General features: G+C 47.2%; 2 protein-coding genes across 6 annotated transcripts in view; one reads left to right on the top strand and one right to left on the bottom strand.

Moving 5' to 3' along the window:
- Positions 1-12,672, bottom strand: part of PRUNE1 (prune exopolyphosphatase) — a 19,673-nt gene extending 7,001 nt beyond the window's left edge. The window contains exons 1-6 of one of the 2 annotated variants that reach the window (XM_005677637.3): positions 12,562-12,672; positions 11,182-12,338; positions 4,147-4,239; positions 3,285-3,487; positions 1,443-1,627; positions 564-722 (exon numbers count right to left, since the gene is read on the bottom strand). In XM_005677637.3, coding sequence (XP_005677694.2) covers positions 564-722; positions 1,443-1,627; positions 3,285-3,487; positions 4,147-4,239; positions 11,182-11,220 — 679 coding nt within the window. In that variant the 5' untranslated portion in view covers positions 11,221-12,338; positions 12,562-12,672. Of the gene's footprint in view, positions 1-563; positions 723-1,442; positions 1,628-3,284; positions 3,488-4,146; positions 4,240-11,181; positions 12,339-12,561 lie in introns of those variants that run through there. The other variant, XM_013962428.2, reaches the window with a different exon arrangement.
- FAM63A (family with sequence similarity 63 member A) lies at positions 12,568-22,066 on the top strand. 4 transcript variants are annotated; one of them, XM_005677641.3, is made up of 10 exons: positions 12,568-13,159; positions 15,250-16,059; positions 16,627-16,684; positions 17,078-17,142; positions 17,928-18,086; positions 18,424-18,526; positions 19,434-19,576; positions 20,617-20,766; positions 21,094-21,246; positions 21,520-22,066. In XM_005677641.3, the coding sequence occupies exons 2-10, from the start codon at positions 15,607-15,609 to the stop codon at positions 21,598-21,600; spliced, it is 1,365 nt and encodes a 454-aa protein (XP_005677698.2). In that variant the 5' UTR covers positions 12,568-13,159; positions 15,250-15,606; the 3' UTR covers positions 21,601-22,066. The 4 variants fall into 4 exon arrangements, with proteins under 4 accessions (XP_005677698.2, XP_005677696.2, XP_013817881.2 ...); XM_005677639.3 differs by having other exon boundaries at positions 20,575-20,766; XM_013962427.2 differs by having other exon boundaries at positions 20,575-20,766; positions 21,461-21,570.

The following is a 22,066-nucleotide window of genomic DNA, read 5'->3' as shown; positions in this document are numbered from 1 at the left end:
TAACCAGTGACCTAAAGCTCCCTCTCATAATTCAGTACGGTTGACTCTCTGTATGCAGGCTTCACATTCACAGACAAGGAGGGCTGGCTGTATTCATATATTTTGCTATTTTATATAAGGGACTTGAGTTCATCCAAGCATTCTGGGATCTGTGAGGGATCCTGGAACCACTTACCTGCAGATCCGAGGGACAACTATATTCCTTCAGCATACTTATATTTTCTTTCTTTTGTAAAAAAAAATTCATTGTTTTTGGCTGTGCTGGGGGTTAGCTGAAGCTTGTGCGATCTAGTTCCCTGACCAGGGATCGAACCTGGTCTCCCTGTATTGGGAGTGCAGAGTCTTAGCTGCTGGATCACCAGGGCAGTCCTTAAATGTCTATATTTTCTAATTAGACTGAAAACCTCTGAGACTCTTAACATATTCCTTCTTATCCACACAGCATACTAGCCAGCTTCTTTCTGGTATAAAGCTTAAACCATTCAGCATGCTCTGACATTGTTTCGCTGGTTTTCAAGCATATAATGAACAAGGCTTTTGTCCACTAGTTTAATACTTCATACCTGATACATCAAACTTGGCCTTTTGCAGAGAATCAAAGATGTCATTTCTGCTGGGCAGATCTGGGAAGAGGGCCTCTAGTTTCTCTACATAGTGGCTGTCCTTGAGGGTTGCCTTTCCAATCTTAAGGTCCATGTTCACACAGTCCAGGAGGATTGTTCCTGCGGAGAAGGAGCATGGCAGAACTCAAATGCTGTGGCACTCCATTCCTGGCAACTAGAGCACACATCACCCTCAAACCCAGTGGACACAATACCTAAGGAGACTGTCTGGCAACTCACGGAAAACAAAACAACTGGGACAATGTCCTGAGTGAGACATCCCAAATCCAAACTGAAATGGAGGCACAGAAATGGGGAAAAGGTAGAAAGGAAGTGTGAGTAGCTCAATTCCTGGAGATTTTGAAACCTAGTCAGAGAGAGATGACCTCTCTTCCATAGGCCAAATTCCAGTTGGAACAGATAGCTGAATCCAGTTCTCTCTCTCTTTTTTTTTTTAACAAATGGAGAAAATAAGAACAAAAAAGGTTAAGAGATTTGCGCAAGGTCATATAACTACTTCCTGGGCAGAAATGGTATTAGAATTCATTTCCTGCTTCTTTGGCTAGTCCTCCTTCCATTATACAATGCTACTAACAGGCAGCTTCTAGGTCTGTTGTTTTATGCTTCCTTTCTACTCGCTCCAACAAAATATTCCCCAGGCCTTCAAAGGACAAAGTACTCGAAAGCCTTTATAATGCCTAACTGCTCCTTGAAAAAGAACCTCCTTCATTATGGACTAAGTGGCTTTGAGAGAGTATGGTCAGGCTGGAGGACTCTATTCACTTTCCCTTCTCTGGGATGGGATAAAGGGTCAGGTCCCAACCCCCAAGCCACCCTCACCATGAAGAAGGGCTGCAGTTTGCCTGTCCAAGATCTCTGGTGCCCCCTGCAGGATTCTCTCGGCCACCAGGGTAGCGCAGGAGCCCACCAGCTCAACTGAAACAGGGCAGGGAGGGCAGTGTCTCTGATCGATGGGCCGATGGTCTAGCACCTCTGCCACTGCCTCCTCTAGGGCTGCGTCACTTCTGTGTGGGAAAGGGGGGTGTGGGGGAAAAGAGAAAGAAAGATAGGTAGGGGCACTCCAGCCGCACCTCCTCCTGAGGAAAATACAGACATCCTAGGCGAACACGTAGATCTTTGATCACTTCCACCGCTGCCCCACTCCTCTCAATTCTTTTCTTAAATACTATAACTGAGGCCATCTTTAAATGCTGCATAAGTGAATTTGACAAAGTATCAGCTACCCATAACTCATCCACATGTTTGATGTGCCTTTCCAGTTGACACCTGGACACCCAACATCTAAATCTCTCCTGTTTCCTCAATTCACTTCATATCCAAATTTCATGCAGCTCACAGGATCCTATGGGTTTTGGCTCAGTTCCCATCCATTCCCTTCTCTCCAAACCTCTGCTACTGCCTTACTCTAGGCCCTCAATCTCTCTCATCTGAGCTACTCCAATAGCTCCTTAACCAAACATTTGCTTTCAGGGTCCTCCTATACTGTCCTCCACAAGGCATGATCATTTGAAAAATGCAAATTTGGTTCTGCTAAGACCTGGAATAAAGAGAATTGACAATAGCTCCCCGCTGCTCTAAAATAAAGTCTAATCTCCTGGAAGGGCCTACAAGGTCTCCATGATCAGGCCCCTGCCTACCTTTCTAGTTTACTATTTCATGCCTACCTGCATTTTGCTTATCTGAATGTTCATTACTCTGCCTGGATACTTTTCCTAATTACCTCACCTCCTCATATACTAAGCAAACACCGAGTCTTTCAAGACTGAGATCAAGGATCCATTCTGTTAGAAAAACTTTCCTGACATCCTCCACTCCCCACTTGTATATTTAACCACTCCATCTTCCATGTGCCTATTGTCCCCTAAATGACAGTTACCACTTACCTCTAACACCCATTACAATGGCCCATTTGTCTAGTTCCCTCCTCTGACTGACAACTGCTTGAGAACAGAGACTTCACTTCACCTTCATCCTCTAAACAGAAGTTTATTAATGAGTGAGTGGATACATGGACTAGCACCCGAAGGCTGTCCTCTGTCAGTACCCCTGCTATAACCAGTGTGCTCAAGGAAAAAAATATACATATTAGTAGGAGCCAGAGACACTTGGAAAGATCTATATTCGTATTGCTTTGCTGGCCAGTTTTTTCCAATCCTAAATTAGGGATGGAATTATTTTATGAGATACCGCTTTATGAAGGAAATGATCTTGCTAATTTAAAAAAAATACAGAAATGGCAACCCACTCCAGTATTCTTGCCTGGAGAATCCCAGGGACGGGGGAGCCTAGTGGGCTGCCGTCTATGGGGTCGCACAGAGTCGGACACGACTGAAGCGACTTAGCAGTAGCAGCAACCATTATTCAAAGGTTTCTATTACAATACATCTACCACGAAATCTTAAAACAATGATACCAAAGGTAGATCTAAATTATTTCTGAGTTATCCTTTAGTTTGAACTCATCATGTTTCTATTTCTTTTTATTACTTGTATAATTAAAGAAGTGACAATATTTTTTACTGCCTTTCTATATCTGGTATCACCCATCAATTATGATTAGCCCATGAGATCCCTGAGAGCAAACATTCCTCTTCTCTTTGAAAATCTTACTCATCACAGCCCATGGCACACGGTAAGTATCAGCTTTATTTCTTCCACTTACTTGGGTAAGACATGATGGTCAACAAGGATGAGGGTAAGCTGGCCGGCCTGGTGCAGTGCATGGAGGTCAATCTCATCCCGGAAAATCAAGAGGGACTCTGGAATGTGAATCTTCTGAAGGAAGAAGACATTGTCACCTCGTAGAGGTAGCTCTGAACGTTTTATATTTAAAACTGGCACAAAGACTTCCTCGGCCTCAGTTGTCTGGAAAGGAAAGTGAAAAGGAGGTATGGCTGTGTTATGTGACAGGACAGGAAAAGTCACAAGACCACTGGGACTAAGGGAGACATGATCTTGGGGAAGTTACTGCCTTCCTCAAAGCCGCAGCTTTCCAGTCTGATCAAAATAAAAGGATGACCCTTACCCTCTTTCCTTCTTAGCAATAACGTGAAGGTCAACAAGACAACTCGTGGAAAAGGCCTAGTTCCAGATGCTGCAGAGAAGAGCCTATCGGTCCTCCAGAGCTGACATGGGCATGAGAAATACACACAGACCACTGACACCCAGTGCTGTTCAGTCGCTAAGCTGGGTCTGACTCTTTGCGAGCCCATGGACACAGGCTTCCCTATCTCCACTATCTCCCAGAGTTTGCTCAAATTCATGCCCATTGAGTCAGTGATAACTCAGTAAATGACTGTGTGAATTTCGCTTTATGGTTTAAAAATTCTTCAAAATACATCTGCTCATTTGATCCTCACAGCAACACTGCGAAGTATTATCATTTCAGATTGTATAGTTACTGATATGAGACTCAGCAAAGTTAAGAGATCTGAGTTACCTAAGGCTAAATGCTACCAAATAGCAGAGCTGGGTTTTCAATCCAAATCTTTTCATTCTAAGGGACTATGTTCTTAGGTACTCACCTTTGCCAGGTAAAAAGCCAGGGCAAGGGCTGACACCATGGAGTCCAAGTCACAGGCTTCATTTCCCAGCACAACATGTATGGGTCGGGACTCCTAGAGAGGTGGGATAATGGGATTAACAAAAGCATCCTCTAATCATTTCCATTTATCTAATACACATGTAGGGCTGCACACACATCCTCTCACTGATCTTCATAGAGGAGGTAGGTCAGATATTCTTATGGGTCCTCATTTCACGGATAAGGATATTAGCTAAAAGGGCATATGTGTTCTAGGCAAGCTTTAAGCATTCCACCCATGTCTACTTAGTGGAAACGTAGTCCTTCCTCTCACCACAGTCTCCTTGAATGTTAAACTTTCAGAAGAGCAGTAAATAATTCTCTGATTCTTATGCTCCTTGGGATACTCAAGGAGTAGTCAAAGGTACAGCATCTGGGGTAGCTGATGTATTCAAACCATATCAACTCTGGTTTGTACTTTTTTCCTGTTTTCAAATAGGGAAAAGAATCTTTTCACTTCTAAATGAGAATAGGTGAATAGACTTTGAAAATAAAAGTAAAAATAAGATCAAGTCCCTTATCCAAATAGCTAGTCCATAAAATTCCCCGTACTCAGAGGAGTGTCGATGATAGCCAGATTAACCAACACTCTCACACCCAAGAAACTGATACTTTCTCCAATGGGTTCGGACTAAAACAAAAACAATTGCTGCTGCTGGAACTTTTATTTTTAAAGCTTTGAAAATCCAGCTGCTGATAAGAACTCTGAAGAGGGAGGCACATCTGTTGTTATTATTAACCTTGTTATTTTGCATCTCCCTATCGGACTTTAAATAAAATGCACTAAAACCTACAGGTCCCCAAAATAGCAAAGATGCATTTGGCCAGGTGGAATGAGATCATACAGTCCATGGCTCGGCTTAGGCACAGGGATTCTCTCTTACCAGTTTACTTTTGAATTTCTATCTCAGCCTACTTCTAAAAGAAAGGAAGGAATAAGAGAGATTCCTTAAGAGATGCATTAGCTTAATTTCAGCCCTACTGGCCTTTTGAACTGCACAATTCTTGGCTGCAGGGGCTGTCCACTTGTGCATTGTTATATGTCTGGCAGCACCCCCAAACTCCACCTCCAGTCATGACAATCAAAATGTCTCCAGATTTGCCAAATATTCCGCACAGGACAAAATCACCCCCCGTTGAGGACTGCTGGGTTACAGAAAAGTGAAAATCCACTCTGGCTTCTTCAGTCAGGGAAGATTTGCTAGACAGAAGATTTTAGAGAATCGGGGAAACATTTAGAAGAGTAAAAGATAACAAGTAATGGTTTATCAAGTAATATAACTTTAGGAAGAAAGAGAATCTAGAGGGACCTAGAATCAGCTTCCCTGTATTGACTGTTATTGACTATCCACTCTCCTCACTTGTCCAGAAACCCAAAGCCAGAAAAGAACAATTTTAGAAGACTTCTGGTGGTAAAAACTGTCCTGTCTAGTAACTAGGTAAGCTTTTATTTTAAAACCACCCTCTTCTCCATCTTCTACTCCCAGTCCTAGTTGTTGTTCTTGTTTAGTCGCCAAGTTACGTCCAACTCTTGTGACTCCACGAACCGTAGCCCGCCAGGCTCCTCAGGGATTTCTCTGGGAAACATGGGTTCCAATTCCTGGATTGGGAAGATCCCGTGGAGGAGGAAATGGCAACCTACTCCAGTATTCTTGCCTGGGAAAATCCCATGGACAGAGGAGCCTGGAAGGCTATAGTCCATGGGGTCCCAGAGACGGACACGACCGTGCAACTGAACACACACGCACCCTAAAGGTCACATTTTTAAATTTTTTACCTCTGGGGAAAGTCTGCCCTTAGGTTCTCCCTTGTGCCCATTTGTCTAAGCCTATTTCAAGAGTGTGGCAGCCGAGACCCATTCACACCGAACAGCATTCTTTGCCAACACAATATGAGAATTCTGTACCCAAGACCCGAGGCCCATAATGACTCCTCTGACTTGCAATTCATCCTCCTGATACCAGAGAAGGCCCCTCTGTTTCCTGGATACCACGAACTGACCAGATGGCTGTGGACCAAAGTGACAACAAAGCACTTGAGATAAGTGGCCGCAGAGATAACTTGCTCACAGCAGCAGGAAGGGAGGGCACTATGTTCTCTAGAGAGGGAAATATACACACAGGAGAGGCCGCACGGTCCTGACTCTGGAGAATAAAGGTAAGAGGAACACAGGACAGGCAGGGCAGGAGAGGCCTATTGCTGGGCTTGAAGAGGCCCTCAGAGAAAAATGGAAAAATGGTCCTTCCAAAATTCACACTGGTGCTGCTTCCTTCCAAGTGGCAGCTGAATTAGGCTCAATCAGATCCCCAGCACCAAGAGAAGGCTAAGCAGAGAGTAGGGGCCAAATACAACGTCATGGCTCTGAGGGGAGGAGAAATGACCACCAGAGGAAGGTGAATAACTAAGCCCTTGGGCTCAGCCAAGCTCAGACAGCAACCAAAAAGAATTAAAACAAAAGGAATACTCTGGGACCGTCAGCAAATCTTGGGACAGGAGCAACCAAGAGAGGCGGTGGCGTTCCATCCCCCCCACCCCGCCGTCAGCACCCACCACTCCCCTGGCCTGACTGGCCCATTCACCGCCCACGAAACATGACGGGCACATTCCCAGCTCCGGCCTTTGCACTGCTGGCTTTTCTCTGAGAGCGGCTGAACTGTCACTGGAAAAGACCACAGGCTGGGGCTGAATCCCAGCTCTGCTTCTTGCTGTAGGACTTTGGCCTCTCTACGCTTCTTTTCCCTCATATAAAAATGGGGATACTACTGTAACCAATTTCATGAAGTTGTTATGAGGATTAAATGAGACAGCACATAAGAGCCAACTCTGTCATAGTTCAGAGGAGTTTCCTTCCATCTTCTTTCTCCAGCCCTTGCGGTCCTTACCGAAGCCCCCTCTCTCTGCAAATCGTCCCTGCACCCAGGCCACACCGGTCTCTTCTACTTCCAGCTTCCTGTACTTGGGGTATAGAACTTAACCACCACCTTAAGGAGCTCACTATCTTTTCATGGGCGTGTATCACAAATCTTTAACATAGCTTACAAGTTAGGTGACTATATACTTTGCTGTTCAAACCAGTACTCTTTTGAGAATGAAAAGGGCTGCAATTAATGATTATATTTCAATAAACTATCCTGGGCAAGCCAGGTATATGAATGCCTAACTTACAAGGTACCATTCTCCTCTTCATTTAGGAAAAACATGGGTAACTCTTAACCCCCATCCCATCCTCCCCCAGCTGAAAGCACTAGCCAAACAGCCTCAGTCTTCTGACCATCACACTGACTTCACACTGGTGCTGCTTCCTTCCAAGTGGCAGCTGAATTAGGCTCAATCAGATCCCCAGCACCAAGAGAAGGCTAAGCAGAGAGTAGGGACCAAATACAACGTCGTGGCTCTGAGGGGAGGAGAAATGACCACCAGAGGAAGGTGAATAACTAAGCCCTTGGGCTCAGCCAAGCTCAGACAGCAACCAAAAATAATTAAAACAAAAGGAATACTCTGGGACCGTCAGCAAATCTTGGGACAGGAGCAACCAAGGGAGGTGGTGGCAAAGAGTTCAGGGCAAATATAGCTATACTTAGAGCATGAGGAAACCTGAGCTGCCAACGGAAGAAATACAATCTGAGAGCCACAAGTAGATATAAACTTTTTTTTTCCTCCCTTTAAAAAACCCACTAGTTGAAATGACTGTATTCTGATGTTCTTTGTGGCCTCAATGGTGCGAGAGGGGATGGTTTTAGGGCTAGCAGAGCCGACCACTTCCCTTCTGAGGCTGAATACGGTCTGATGCTTACTCTACAAACCAGTTAATGAAGAAGGAAAAAAGGAGACAAGGAGTCAGAGATAGAGAAGCACTTCCGGCAGGGAAGATGGGACTAACTGACAGTGACGCAAGGACTGTAAATTTCTAAGGAGAATCAGCCAATCCTGATTTCTGCCTCATGCCTGAGAAGCGCAGACAACGCACATTATCCAAAGCTTCTGGATGTTTAGCCAGAAGCCAAAGCTTCTAGTTTAGCCACCTAAACTAGAATGTGGCCCCCCACGAAGCAAAGATTTCCCCCCCGCCCAACTAAAAGTGACAGATGACTTACCATGACTAGGACATAAGATTTCTTTTAAATAGAACAATCTACTATCATTGTGGTGGCAGACTGTAGAAAATTTCACTGGTATCAAATGCTGAAAATATGGTATCAATAGGAAAGTTGGCTGAGTTATCAGCTGTTTCTGTCTTATATAAAAGGCCAAGCATTCACGATTTCCTAAAAGTTATACTGTATTTTAATAGTGTCTCTGGGGACTTCCCTGGTGGTTCAGAGGCTAAGACTCCACGCTCCCAATGTAGGGGGGTCAGGTTCCATTCCTGGTCAGGAAACTAAATCCCACAATCTGCAACTAAAGATCTAGCATGCCACAATGAAGAAAGAAGATCCCGCATGCCACAACTAAGACCCGCCACAGCCAAACGAACAAAAAAAAAAAAACAAAAAACCCCACAACAGTATCTCATGGAAGCAAGCTAAATGTCCATCGACAGAGGAACGGATAAAAAAGATGTGGTACCTTTATACAATGGAATATTACTCGGCCATTAAAAGGAATGAAATAATGCCATTCGCAGTAATATGGGTGGACCTAGAGATTGTCATACTGAGTGAAGTCAGTCAGCCAGAGAAGGAGAAATATCGTGTGACATCCCTTATTTGTGGAATCTTAAAAGTAGTGATACAAATGAACTTACAAAACAGAAAGAGATTCACAGACTAAGAGAACAAACATGGTTGCCAAGGAGAATGGACAGTTAGGAAGTTTGGGATGGTCATGTACACAACGCTGTATTTAAAATGGATAATCAGCAAGGACCTACGGTATAGTACGTGGAACTCTGCTCAATGATATGTGGCAGCCTGGATTGGCAGGGAGTTTGGGAAAGAATGGATACCTATATATGTATGGTTGAATCCCTTTGCCTGTTCACCTGAAACCATCATAACATTGTTAATCTGCTATACCCCAATACAAAATAAAAAGTTTGAAAAAATAGTTTCTATCTAAATCATGTCTTTCTTTAGCTAAGAAACAACAGTGTGGCCTCTGGGAAATAGGAAATGGAGAAGAAAAAGACCGTTCTCACTTTCTAATTGTACATCTTTTTTGTATTAACTTTTTTTCACTATGTACATTTTCTACTTCCATAATTACAGACAGTCTAAATCACTGGGTGTCCACCAGTATCTCCTACTACCAGGCCACCCACTAGCTTTGTTAGTCTAACTTTCTAATTTCTCTTGGCCCAGGCTAGGTTGTGTGATAAGAGCTCTAAGATATGATCTCTCCTTCACAAGTTTGGAAAAAGGAAGATCTAGATCTTGTTCCCTGGGAGAATGAATTCAGGCAGAGAAAAGTCAGGATATCAGTAATACTGAAAAAATCCAGTGTTTTTCGGCTTCATATTCCTGAGGAAGACATACTCTTAACCTGGGACACTTCTGGAGAGTAGATGCTGTAGAATGGAGGCATGCAATGAAATGCTATATGGTAAGGTTTCAGGTTCGAAGACTCTTTATCAAATGGTGAAAAAAGACTGGTTATTTGGGTCATTAGGGAAAAATCCAACTTCTTGGCCCTTGGAATGGTGCCAAAAAGCCTCTATATTAGTCTTTAATGAGTTCCCTGTGGTGGAAATCAGAGGTAACCAAAATGAATTGGTCCCAGATTGTCTTATACATTAAAATGACCTTCCCAAATTTGCATTTCACAAGGAAAAATGTAGTGTAATTGGTTTTACACTAATTGAATTTCACTCCTACTCTTCTTTTGTTTTCGGCCATGCCACACAACACATGGGATCTTATTTCCCCCACTAGGGATCAAAACTGCACCCCCTGCATTGGAAGGGTAGAGTCTTAACCACTGGACTGCCAGGCAAGTCCAGAACTTCACTCCCATTCTTCAGGTGAGGACATTCCTTTATGACAGCAGGGGATTCTGCAGGAGGAATTAGGTGACTTTTAGGATTTGTTACAGACCAGAATCTTATTTCCCAGGTGAATTTGTCAAGTTTAAGATACTTTAAAAGGAAGCAGAGTCAACCATCTGTCAAGGTTTCTCCAAGGGTAGCATAACTTGAAGCAGGGGGGCCAGGTGACCTCCTGGAGCCTCTCTCCGGCCAGTTGTTTGCTGCTAATTGGGAATAGCGACCTAACGTTGCACGACCAGTCAGCAAGGCTGGGAGACTCCAACTGGCTCAGAGAGTACCAAAAATAAGCCACAAAGCATTCAGGAGTCATGCATATAGTTTTGATTCCAAACATACTTTGTGCTTATCCCCATCCAGGTCGCGGATTTTTGTGTAATTTGTGTGTGTTCAAGTCAAGGAGGTAAACTGGCGGCAAAGGAATGCAAGACTGTCGGTCAACAGACCTGCCTGATGTACGGTGTGTGTTTTCCTTAAAAACAGATTTAAAGTGTAACACCATGACCACCTTTAACTTAGAAGGAGTTAGGCCCGTCAGACAAAAACCGCCGTTCAGAGGCAACAAAGCCGTGGGCACAGGTTCCCTCGTACTCCCGGGGTTCACCTGGAGGCCAGGGCGCCAGCAAGGCCTCGTGAACGGAGAACTGAAAGAGGGGCAGGGAGGAGGGAACAAATACACCTCGCGGCCGGCACAGCCCGGGTCCCATTGACGGAACTAACCCAGCGACACCGAGCAGGGGCTCAGAGGCAGGACCCGGCCCCACGATTCCGCCTCCCCGCTCTCAAGCAGACCCCAAAGGCTGGAGCCCCTAAGTGAGCATGCATTCCCACTCTCAAAGGCTAGGTTCTCCTTCCTCCCTCCTCAGATTTCCAAGCCCCCAACCCACAATTTCGCGTTCCCTCCATACAAACCCTCGGTGTTCCCCAGATCCCACATCTTCGTCCTTCCTGGACCCCAGGATCCATTCCTTACGATAACAAACAGGGGTCCCTTACCTGCAGAGCAGCTCGACAACCCTGCAAGTAGTTCTCCATGGTGAAGCCCAACGTGTGCCGCCGCCCCTCGCCGCTGAGAGGTTAACCGGCGAATGCGCCCCGCCCCGGACTCAGGGGCTTGCGGCGAGTCGGGAGGCGGGACTCGAACCCGCCACACGGCGATTCACCCCGGGAGGAAGTGCGTAACAGGGCGCCCCGGGAGCCCGACGATGCCCCGCCCCCAGCGGCGGAGGCCAAGTTCTGCTCCCAGAGACTCACGGGAGGCGCGAAGTGGAGCGTGGTGCGGAGGTATCCTGGGAAATGTAGTTCCGCAGCTCGATTATGGTTCCCCAAGAATTGCGGGAAGGAGAATTATCTGAGTTCACAAGTGTGTATGAGTCATATAATCTATCTTTGTGGCTTCTGAACTTCCCCTCTTGAGTCAGGCTAAGTATAGCGTCTTTCCATGAATTATATCGACCACCTGGTTGACATCTAAAATTCTACTGGGCAAAAACAACTCTTCATCTTTCTTGAATTCTCTTCTTTACCAAATTGACCAATTATGTGGTCTTCCTTGTTATAAAAAACTTTAATAATCTCTGACCCCTCTTCTTTACTTAACACCTACAGTCTCTTGCCAACTCCTGATGCTTCTTTTACAACTCTGTAGCCTGTTGGCAAATGTCTCATTCTTCCCCGGTCTGTTGTAACCTGGAATCTATACTCCCTGCCTCCCCAATTGTTCCAACTCCCCTTTCAGCCTGCAGAGTTGCTTGAAGTTTCATCCTGCCGTAGCCCTGTGAGTAGAGCTTGGAAGGCCTTTCAGAACGTAGAGTTGGGTTCCAACCTCCTTTAACTGCCACCTTCCAGCCCCAGAGTAGTGCAGAGTACTGCAAGTATATGTACTCTCATCATCAAAGTTTCCCTCAGTTGTGAATCCGTCCTTTTTTTTTTTTTCTGCCGCCAGCCTCACACCAGTTTTTCCTCCTCACCAAGCTAGGAATTGAGAGGAAGTGATGGATGAGAAGCTGAGGCCTGAAGGGTAACAAGGACCAGATATGGGATCCCCTGCGTGCTCAGCTACTTTTCTGCTTGCTACACTCTTCCCGGAGCCCGCTGCTTTTTCCGCACCTTCTGCATTACCAGGGTGCAGCCCAACTGGTTTCATTTCTTAACTAAAAAAAAAAAGAAAAAGAAAAAATAATGCAGTAAGGACTTCGAAAAGATCAGGATTTTTTTCCCTTTAAATGAATAAATAAGAAAATATCAGGCTTTTTGGCCCTGTTTTAGTGGAAGCAGGGCAGAGGATTGCCGCACCCAGGGAGATCCAACAAGCTTCTGCTGTCCAGCCCTGCTCCTCCCAGCGCAGCCAGGGCCCTTGCTCTTCCCTATTCTCACCAGAGAGGCACAAGTGCTCCATCCCTTCCAGCGGCAGGCGGAGAGAAGAGAAAGGGTCTGTTGTTTTTCTCTCCTTGTTTCTCTCGCTCACTGCTGATCACCAAGCTGCTGACCAGGTCAGAAAGCCCGAATGGAAATCCGCCAGTGCCAGGCAGGCTCCTCCTCCTTCGGGGAGCTTGTCCTTGACTGATTTTTCTTTGTCCCGATGGGGAAAAAAGAGAGAGCGAGAAAGAAAAAAGAAAAACCACAAACTTCCTTTGAAAACCAGCGCTTGTAGACCGGGCCTGGAGCGCGCGCCCTAGACGCGGCGACTCAGAAATCCTGAAGACGCTCTGAGCGGTCTGGGCGCACCTGGGCTGCACCCCTGCCTGCCTGCACCCTTCTCCAGGGCCCCCCGGTCGTGGGCGTGAGCCCGGAAGTAGCCGCGAGCCAGCCGGGACCGCCGCTCGTAAACCTGGGGAAACCTGTGTAGACTCGCGTTGACAGCTGGGAGGCGGCCGGGACTGTGGCGGCGCCCCTCTCTGAGCCCACCTCCCTCACCGCAGTCCCGAAGTTGAACCCTCCTTCTAAGTCCTGGAACGGCCCCCACTTCTTTGAGGTAAAAACAGTCTTAACCATTTCCTTCACCTTTTTTCCTTTTCCTCTCTAGCTTTGGGGAGGTGACTCTGCCTATCCTGCCACCCCGGGTCTCTGTAAGTCTGGGTTTCTAGAGGCGCTCGGGCAGGAGGAGTAAGTATAAGAAACGCTACCTTTCCCCCGTTTAATTGCACCTGCCTCCTCTCCCTTGCTAGCAAGTAGACAGGGCACTGTGGTGGACTTATTCTGAGGGGAAAATCTAAACCTTTAGTTGCCTGAAGATTTGGGTCAGAGTGAGAACCCTACGCTCTTGAAGGGAGAGTAAAGTTCCTGCGGGTGCGAGGGGAGGGACGTGTCTTCTTGAAGCTACAGACCTGATTCCTGTGATCCTTCCAGCTTCTGGCTATTTGTTGCCACTGGCTAGGGAGGAGCAGGGGCTGTTTTACCTCCCCTATCCGCCACCAGAGGATGATTCCAGAAAGCCTAGGACTTAGTTAAGAGGGGAAGAATGAATTCCTTGTTTGTTTAAGTACCTGTGAGTCTCAGAATGCGTACTGTGAGTCTCAGCACTGCTCTTGAGTACTCCATGCTCACTCCACCGGTGTGCACCATGTAGCCTGGAACTCTTCCCTTACACTTCCTCCCCTCTTCTGAAGGATTAGCCCACTTAGCTTTTAACCCAGTTTCTCTGAGACCCAGCTTCCTCTGGTAGTCCAGTTCTGGGTTCTTTTGGCTCACTGGACTGCCCAGCCCCCACTTAATTATAGATCATTTCTGGCATTTGGATAGAAAAGATAAGAAGTAAGCCCTGTTTTTCTCCAAGCTTTTAAAAAATTGTCCCAGGCTCTGCTTTTTGCTTCTGAGGCTCATTCTAAATGTCGTTTGGGAAGGAAGGAAAAGAGGAGAGAGATTTTTTTTTAAAAAGGTGTAAGGCCTGAGTACCCAAATTTTGCTACTCAGATTCTAAATTAATCACATGGAAATGAGATACAGCTAGCATAGATTATATTTGAATCAGAAGGATGATCAATTTGGGTGGCTAGTCTTATTTCCATGACTTTTACATTGCTCAACTTCACCTCCGAGGCTTTACCTTAGCCCTAAATCCTATCTGATTGCGAAAGGAAGCATAGTCTCAGGTTAGGAGGAAGCAAGAGAAAAGATTTCTAACAAGTTTATTTCTCCACCTTTCTCACCCTGACCAAGGTGGAGAGGGGAGCAAGGAGGTTGAAGGGAGATATTTTCCAGGAGGCAGGGTTTGTGGCTTTTTATCATCTACTATCCATGGTGTTAATTAAATGTCATACTTAGTGCTGGGAGAGAGCAGGTTAAACAGGACCAGAGTTGACATTTAAAATAACCTAGATGGGAATAGATTGAAAGAACATTTGCACAGATAGGTGAATGTAGAGGGAGTAATTTTTTAAAATGTAAATCAATAGTCAGTATTTTCATATTCCATGTAGTGAGCAAGGGAGTACTGGGTTTGAGCAGTTTTCAGAGCATAGAGGAACTGATAAATTGCTCTCCCAACTCCAGCTGGCAAGAGAATGGGGCTGGGGGTGGGGTGGGACAGGTTGTACCTCTAATCTGAAATTGCTTATCAGAACCCATCTCTGTTTCAAGTCACCTTGCTTGCATTTCCCCTCTCCAGCCTACAGGAAGCTCCTCCCAGGACCTTTTGTTGTGGTTTGTAATTGTAAAGCTGGAATTGTAAAGGTGGAGTCCTTCAAGGAGAAAGACTTCTTTCTTACCAGTGTTTCCCCTTTAGGAGTATGATACTGACTCTTTTTCTTCTCCCCAAGCGCTGTTTAGCTCTTTGGCCTTGGGGTGAAGCAGAGAAAACAGGGCCCTAAAGATATAAGCCCTGTGTACTCAGGATGTTCCCTGAAGAGTCAAGGGCAGAGGTGGGGGATGAGGCAGAGGATTTACCCTCATTCCAGCTATGGTGGGTTTTACTGACATAATGCTTACTTCAAGGTCAGCTAAAGATCACTGTATTAAGATCACTGTCAGTATTGTATGAACATTTCTTTCTCCATCTCTTTTCCTTCTTTCTCCTTTTGCTCTCCCTTTCTATCTTGTCTTCAGTCCTTGTCGTTTCTGTTTCAGGAAAGCTGATGCCACCCAATGTCTTCAATCCCACCAGAATTATCCCTTGCAAACCTTCGAGTCCTGTACCCTCTTGGGTCCCATCTGGTCACAGCAAGTTAGAGGTGACAGCTCGGCCTAGGACCCTTCTGTTTAACCTAAAACTGTACTGCCCGTAGCCTGGAGTGGCTGAACAGACGCTCAGCAAGCCTTCTGCACTACATTCCTTTTCCGAGATTTTTCTGGGTCTGTTTACTTTTCAGCCCAATGATTTCCTTCTTATTGGATCCGTCTCCCTTTTGCTTATCAAGCTTAGAGTAAAGTCAGTCTCTGAGGACAGTAAAGTCCTTTGGTGCCCTCAGTCAGCCCTTCCTGACCATGGAGCACCATCAGCCTGAGCATCCAGCCCCTGGTGAGGCCAGGACTGCAGAAGCAGTCAGCCCGGAAAACCACAAGGCCTTGTCAGAACCCAAAGAGCACCCTCAGGACAAGGATGCCAAAGAGGCGGACGGGGCAGCTGGAGAGCAGGAGCCAGTAGACCAAGCTTTACTGCCAGCCCAAGGCCAGGATGACTTCAAGTCCCCTCCACCAGATGCTAGCTCAAGCCAGCCAGGGCCAGCCCAAGAGACTCCACCTGAGTCAGAGACAGCGGAGGCCTGCTTCAGGCTCCAGGAGCTTCCCCAGGCCCCTAGGGCCCGACAGCCTGAGCTAGACTTCTACTGTGTCAAGTGGATCCCCTGGAAAGGAGAACAGACACCTATCATCACCCAGAGCGCTAACGGCCCTTGCCCTCTCATCGCCATCGCGAACATCCTTTTTCTTCAGTGGAAGGTAAGAGGGAGTTTGGATGGAGTCTTAGAAAATGTTGATCATTCTGCTTTTCTCAAACCTGTCAAACTTTCCAGGTTTTTCTTCCTTTATCTCCAGGTTGAACAAATGAGATCAGATATTTGCAAAAACAAGACAATTATCTGTCCTGCTCCTGCATCTTCCACTGTCTAGCAAATGGGAATGGCTTGCAGTTCTTCCCATTCAGTCCCTTGCTCCAGTTGCAAGCCGTTTTTGCCCACCACACCTGACTGCTGGATAAGCCCTGCCCTCGTCCCTCCTTTCTCTGGGTTCCTCCTTCAGTGCTCCATGAAGGAAAGCACACACCTGGCTCACTTTTTTTTTTTAATTTAATTTATTAATTTTTGGCTGTGCTGCGTCTTCGTTGCTGCACACAGGCTTTCTCTAGCTGTGGCCGAGTGGGGGCTGTTCCTTGTTGTGGTGCACGGGCTTAGTTGCCACATGGCATGTGGAATATTCCCAGACCAGGGATCGAACTTTGTCCCCTGCATTGGCAAGCAGATTCTTTACCAATGACTGGCCAACTCTTTGATCTCTCCTTGCCTCCAGGTAAAGCTGCCACCTCAGAAGGAAGTGATCACGTCCGACGAGCTCATGGCCCATCTTGGTGAGTGACTGGGCCTTCAAGAGGAATTACCTGAAAGGTTCCAGTGCTATCTACTGAGCCAGAAATCCAGAGTATTGAGGGACTCCTCCTCCGGGGATGTTATGTGGCAGGGAGGGTAAAGGTCTATAGGGTTTCTCTGCAAGGCTGGGGAATGAAAAGCAGAAGTCAGGGTGTCAGGAGTCCTGGGTCGTCACCCTCGTTCTTCCCTTAGCTTTCACATGTGACCTTGAGTGGGTCCTTCACCTTTTTTGGCCTTTCTTCCTCTGAGAAACGAAGGCCCTTTGCAACTCTGAAAATCTGTGGTTCTGTGATATTACCTCTGTTTTCTTGGAGAAGAGGAAGCAGCTTTTGGGACAGTGGTGGGGTAAACTGATAAGGAATCCTGTCTTGTAGGAGACTGCCTTCTGTCCATCAAACCTCAGGAAAAGTCAGAGGGACTTCAGCTTAATTTTCAGCAGGTGAGGTGAAAGGTCTGTGAACTGGGGGGTTGCAGGTTCATCAGGGGCACCCAGGCTATTAAGAGAAGCCTTTCTGATGCATCTCAAGAGGGTGCTTTGAACCATCATTTCTTTCTGCAGGAGGGAGAGAGTGTGTCTCTGTCTTAGAAAATATGTTCATTTACATAAGATAAAGAAGGACTGAGAAAAGGTTGGACTTTCCACTGTAAGAGGAAACCAGGCGGGAAGAGCAACAAGATTAAATTTTTTTTTTCCTGGAGGTAGGAGTGGAACAAGAAGAGGGAAGGCTAGAATATCCATCATTTTCTTTTCCTACCAGTTTTATTGATATATAATTGACATATAATACTGTGTTAGGTTTATTTTTTCATTTCATTTTATTTTTTTAATTGAAGTATAGTTGATTTACAATACTGTGTCAGTTTCAGGTATATAGTGTGGTGATTCAGTATTTTTGCAGATTAAATTCTATGATAAGTTATTATAAGATACTGGGTATCTTATAATTAGATTGGCTGGGTATATGAGACTTCCCCTGGTGGTTCAGTGATTGAGACTCTGTGCTTCCAATGCAGGGGGCATGGGTTCGATCCCTGATTGGGGAACTAAGATCCCGTGTGCCTCTCAGCCAATAAACAAATAAATAAATAAAATTTTTTTAAAAAAGATACTGGGGATAATTCCATGTGCTATACAGTATATCCTTGTTGCTTATCTCTAACACTAAGTTTAAAATGCACAGTGTGCTGATTTGACCTAGCCATCGTTTTCTTTTCCATCCCCAGAATGTGGACGATGCAATGACAGTGCTGCCTAAACTGGCCACAGGTCTGGATGTCAATGTGCGCTTCACAGGTGTCTCTGATTTTGAGTATACACCTGAGTGCAGTGTCTTTGACCTCCTTGGCATACCTCTGTACCATGGCTGGCTTGTTGATCCACAGGTGAGGGCAGAAGGGCCCACATGAGACTCAGCCGGCTCAAGCTGAGAGAGAAGCAAGATTTTGTGGGGTTAGGGTTAGGGAGGTAGGGAGTAGATTGGCTAGGGAGGGGACTGGGGTTTCAAGGTTGGATTCAGTGTGGGATTCCTTTAGTTTTTAACTTTTGGGGGTAACATTCAAACACAAGCAAGCAATATGAAAATGGGTCAGTTCTTTAGACATCAAAAGTTTCAGGAAGCTTTTGTCATAGGGTTGCAATCCTTGTGGGCTTGGTTCATTTCCTTCCTAAAAAAAAGCTCTCCATTTTGCGGGGTACCACCCCACCCCGCTGCCCATGCAGAGTCCTGAGGCTGTGAGTGCAGTCGGGAAGCTGAGCTACAACCAGCTGGTGGAGAAGATCATCACCTGCAAGCACTCCAGTGACACCAACCTCGTGACGGAAGGTGACATTCCTCCCTTCTCCTCAGCAATCTTTTGTGGAGGGAATGGTGGCTGCTGAGGTTTAGTGTTTATCGTCTGTCTTTCCACCACCATGTCCCATGAGAATGTAGGCACCAGGAGCAGGAGTTTGGGGAGCTATGTGTTTCGTTCACTGATGTATCCCCCGGTACCTAGTGCAGTGCCTGGTTGCTCCGTTAGCATCTGTCTATTTATTTGGCTGAGTCTTAGTTGTGACGTGTGGGATTTTTTTTTTAGTGGCAGCATGGGCTTCCCAGGTGGTTCAGTGGGTAAAGAATTTGCCTGCAGTGCAGGACATGCAAGAGACTCAAGTTTGATCCCTGGGTTGGGAAGATCCCCAGGAGGAAGGGCATGGCAATCCACTCCAGTATTTTTGCCTGGAGAATCCCCATGGACAGAGGAGCCTGGCGGGCTACAGTCCATAGGGTTGCGGAGAGTAGGACACGAGTGAAGCGACTTAGCATGCATGTACACCTGAGTCTTTCTCTCTCATTTTTAAAAAATAATTATTTATTTATCTGTGGAGGGTCTTAGTTGTGGCATGTGGGATCTAGTTCTCTGACCTGGGCCCCCTGCATTAGGAGCATGGAGTCTTAGCCACTGGTCCACCAGGGAAGTCCCCACCTGCGTCTCTTAGTTGTGGTGTTTGGAATCTAGTTCCCTGACCAAGAATCGAATCCGGGCTCCCTGAATTGGGAGCTCGGAGTCTTAGCCACTGGCCCACCAGGGAAGTTCAGCATCTGTTGAATGGATGCATATAACCAGGCTTCAAGGAAGGGATTTCCCAAGATGGGACTGATCTCTAGGGCTTTGATAGGGGCTCTCTGGATGATCCTCCTGTGGACTTCGGATTTGAGTCTCCTGTCTCTCTTTTCTTGTCCTTGCCGCCAGGCCTGATTGCAGAGCAGTTCCTGGAGACCACTGCTGCCCAGCTGACCTACCATGGTCTATGTGAGCTAACAGCAGCTGCCAAGGAGGGCGAACTTAGCGTCTTTTTCCGAAACAACCACTTCAGCACTATGACTAAGCATAAGGTGATGCAGGTTTGGAGGTGGGAGGTTGGAGTGCTGTCTATTTTCTCATGCCTGTTTCTTCTGGGTCAGTATTTTGGTCAGGACAAGGTAGATTAAGCTGTGGTAACAAATGACCCCTAAAATCCCTGTGGTTCACCATGACGAAGGTTTATTTCTCATTCATGTTGCATGTCCACTGTGGGTTGGCCACAGTTCTGTCCCACATCATCTTCAGTCTGGGGCCCTGGCTGACAAAACAGCCTTTCTCTGGAACACGGGAGAGCGAGAGGGACACACCACGCACACTGTTGGCTCTGCTACCATCTCACTGGCCAGAGTGAGACGTAAGGAGTGAGCGTGCCATCAGTGGGCCAAGAAAGTGCACGTCCTCTCCCAGGAAGGGGCAGTGGGAGTTTGGAACAATACTATAGTTTTCCAAGGCTTCCCTCGTGGCTCAGACTGTAAAGAATCTGCCTCTAGTGCAAGAGACCCGGGCTTGATCCCTGGGTTGGGAAGATCCTCTGGAGAATAGAATGGCAACCCATTCCTGTATTCCTGCTTAGAGAATTCCATGGAAAGAGGAGCCTGGTGGGCTACAGTCTATGGGGTTGCAAAGAGTCGAACACGAGCGAGCGACTAACACACATAGTTTTCCAAAGCTAGAAATTGTCTAAGCGTTCTAGGAATTGAGTAGAGGAGGGAAAGATCTTTGGCTCTTAAAGGATTTATCCTCATAGGCATCCTGTGAGCCTAGAGAACCTCGGGAAGTAGGGTAGGAAGACTGCCGTCCCGAGGACTGCATGCTTGACTGCAGTGACTGCCGCACTCACACGCCACTGAGCATGCACTCAGACAGCCCTTCTGCCCAGAGCCATGTGTACCTAGCGAAAGATGCACGCACTCTCACTGACACGTCTCAACTAGCGTGCCGACCAGTCTCACGGGCTCTGCGCGGCTCAGCTCGCTTCCGCCGTGAGCCGCCGCCCATCCCACCCGCGTATGTGTTCTCTCCCGCACAGGGCCACTTGTACCTACTGGTCACTGACCAGGGCTTTCTACAGGAGGAGCAAGTGGTGTGGGAGAGCCTGCACAATGTGGATGGAGACAGCTGTTTCTGTGACTCTGACTTTCACCTCAGTCACTCCCCGGGCAAGGGACCCGGGCCAGGAGGTGGGAGTGGCTCCCCAGAAAAGCAGCGGCAGGTGGACCAGGTGTGTGGGGCCTTGGGGGCCAGGGTGGGGTGCAGAGCGCATGTCTGCCTCGGAGAGCTTTGTGCCCAAGGCGGGCCACCTGTATCTTATCATCTAGAGACTGTAACTTATGACACCCGGGCCCCTCTCTGGTCTCTGTGAACCATCTCTGCGCTTGGTGTGTGTTCTCTGGCATCACAGATAAAATACGCAGCTGTATGTTTCTCTCTGGAGAAGGGGCATTGGGAGGATAAGGAAAGGCTGAGCTGGTTTGGAAGCCTAAGCCCAGCCTGGCCAGTCCCCTACCCCAGCCTCCCTCACCGCCCTTGTTCTTGCCCCTTTCTCTAGGACTACCTGATCGCCTTGTCCCTGCAGCAGCAGCAGCCCCCGCCCCAGGGCACGTCGGGTCTGAGCGACTTGGAACTGGCCCAGCAGCTTCAGCAAGAGGAGTACCAGCAGCACCGAGTGGCCCAGCCCCCTGCGCGGGCCCCATCACCGCAGGTGGGCCTGCTCCTCCTTGCTCTTAGTGCTGCCCCTCCAGCGTCCCAGCATCCCCAGCGTGCTGCTCGTCTTCCCCTGATCCAGACTTTTGTTATTCCCACCGCATCTCTTCAAGGTTTCCCTTGGGGCCCTTCTGTCTGTCCCTCTGCCCTGGGTCCCCTGCTGTCTTTCTCTCCCCACAGCCCCTCCCAGTCCTGACCCTGCTTCCATCTAGAGTCCTTGTCCTGTGTTCCGCCATGGTCGATGGGTGACAAGCTGTTAAATCTGACGCAGGGGAGAGGAGCCACATCTGGACGCCCAGCTGCTGAGCGTCGGCAAAGGCCGAAGCAAGAGTCCGACTGTGTCCTCCTGTAGTCCTGCCCGGGCCCGGCTGCCTTGCCTCCGCTTTCAGAGGCGAGGGCTATTCGCTTGCTCCCCCTCAACTTGAGATTTGCAGGGTAACTTATTTATGGGATATTGGGGATCAGAGCAGGCAGTGAACGCTAAGGTCAGACTTGGTGACCTCTTTGCCCTCATGTGCTGCCTCCTCTTCCTCCCAACCATCCAGGGCAACATTGGAGTTGATGGGGTGAGGATTTCTGATTCCTAACTCTTTTCCCCCAGAATAGTCACATTAATGTACAGACTCAAGCTCCAGGGTGAAGTCCCCGTCTGTCTAGAATCCATCTCCCCTACTTCCCACCCCTGACTGGCTGGGTCATCCTATATGCCCATCCGAATCCATCCATCCATCCGTTTGTTTCAGGTTTTGATTTGGGTTTCTATCTCTATTATTTGTAATGCCTTCCTGGGAATTTGGAAATAAAACTTCTTTCCTGAA

Source organism: Capra hircus, chromosome 3 (genome assembly GCF_001704415.2).
Source record: "Capra hircus breed San Clemente chromosome 3, ASM170441v1, whole genome shotgun sequence".
NCBI lineage: Eukaryota > Metazoa > Chordata > Mammalia > Artiodactyla > Bovidae > Capra > Capra hircus.
This window is presented reverse-complemented; position numbering and strand designations above follow the sequence as displayed.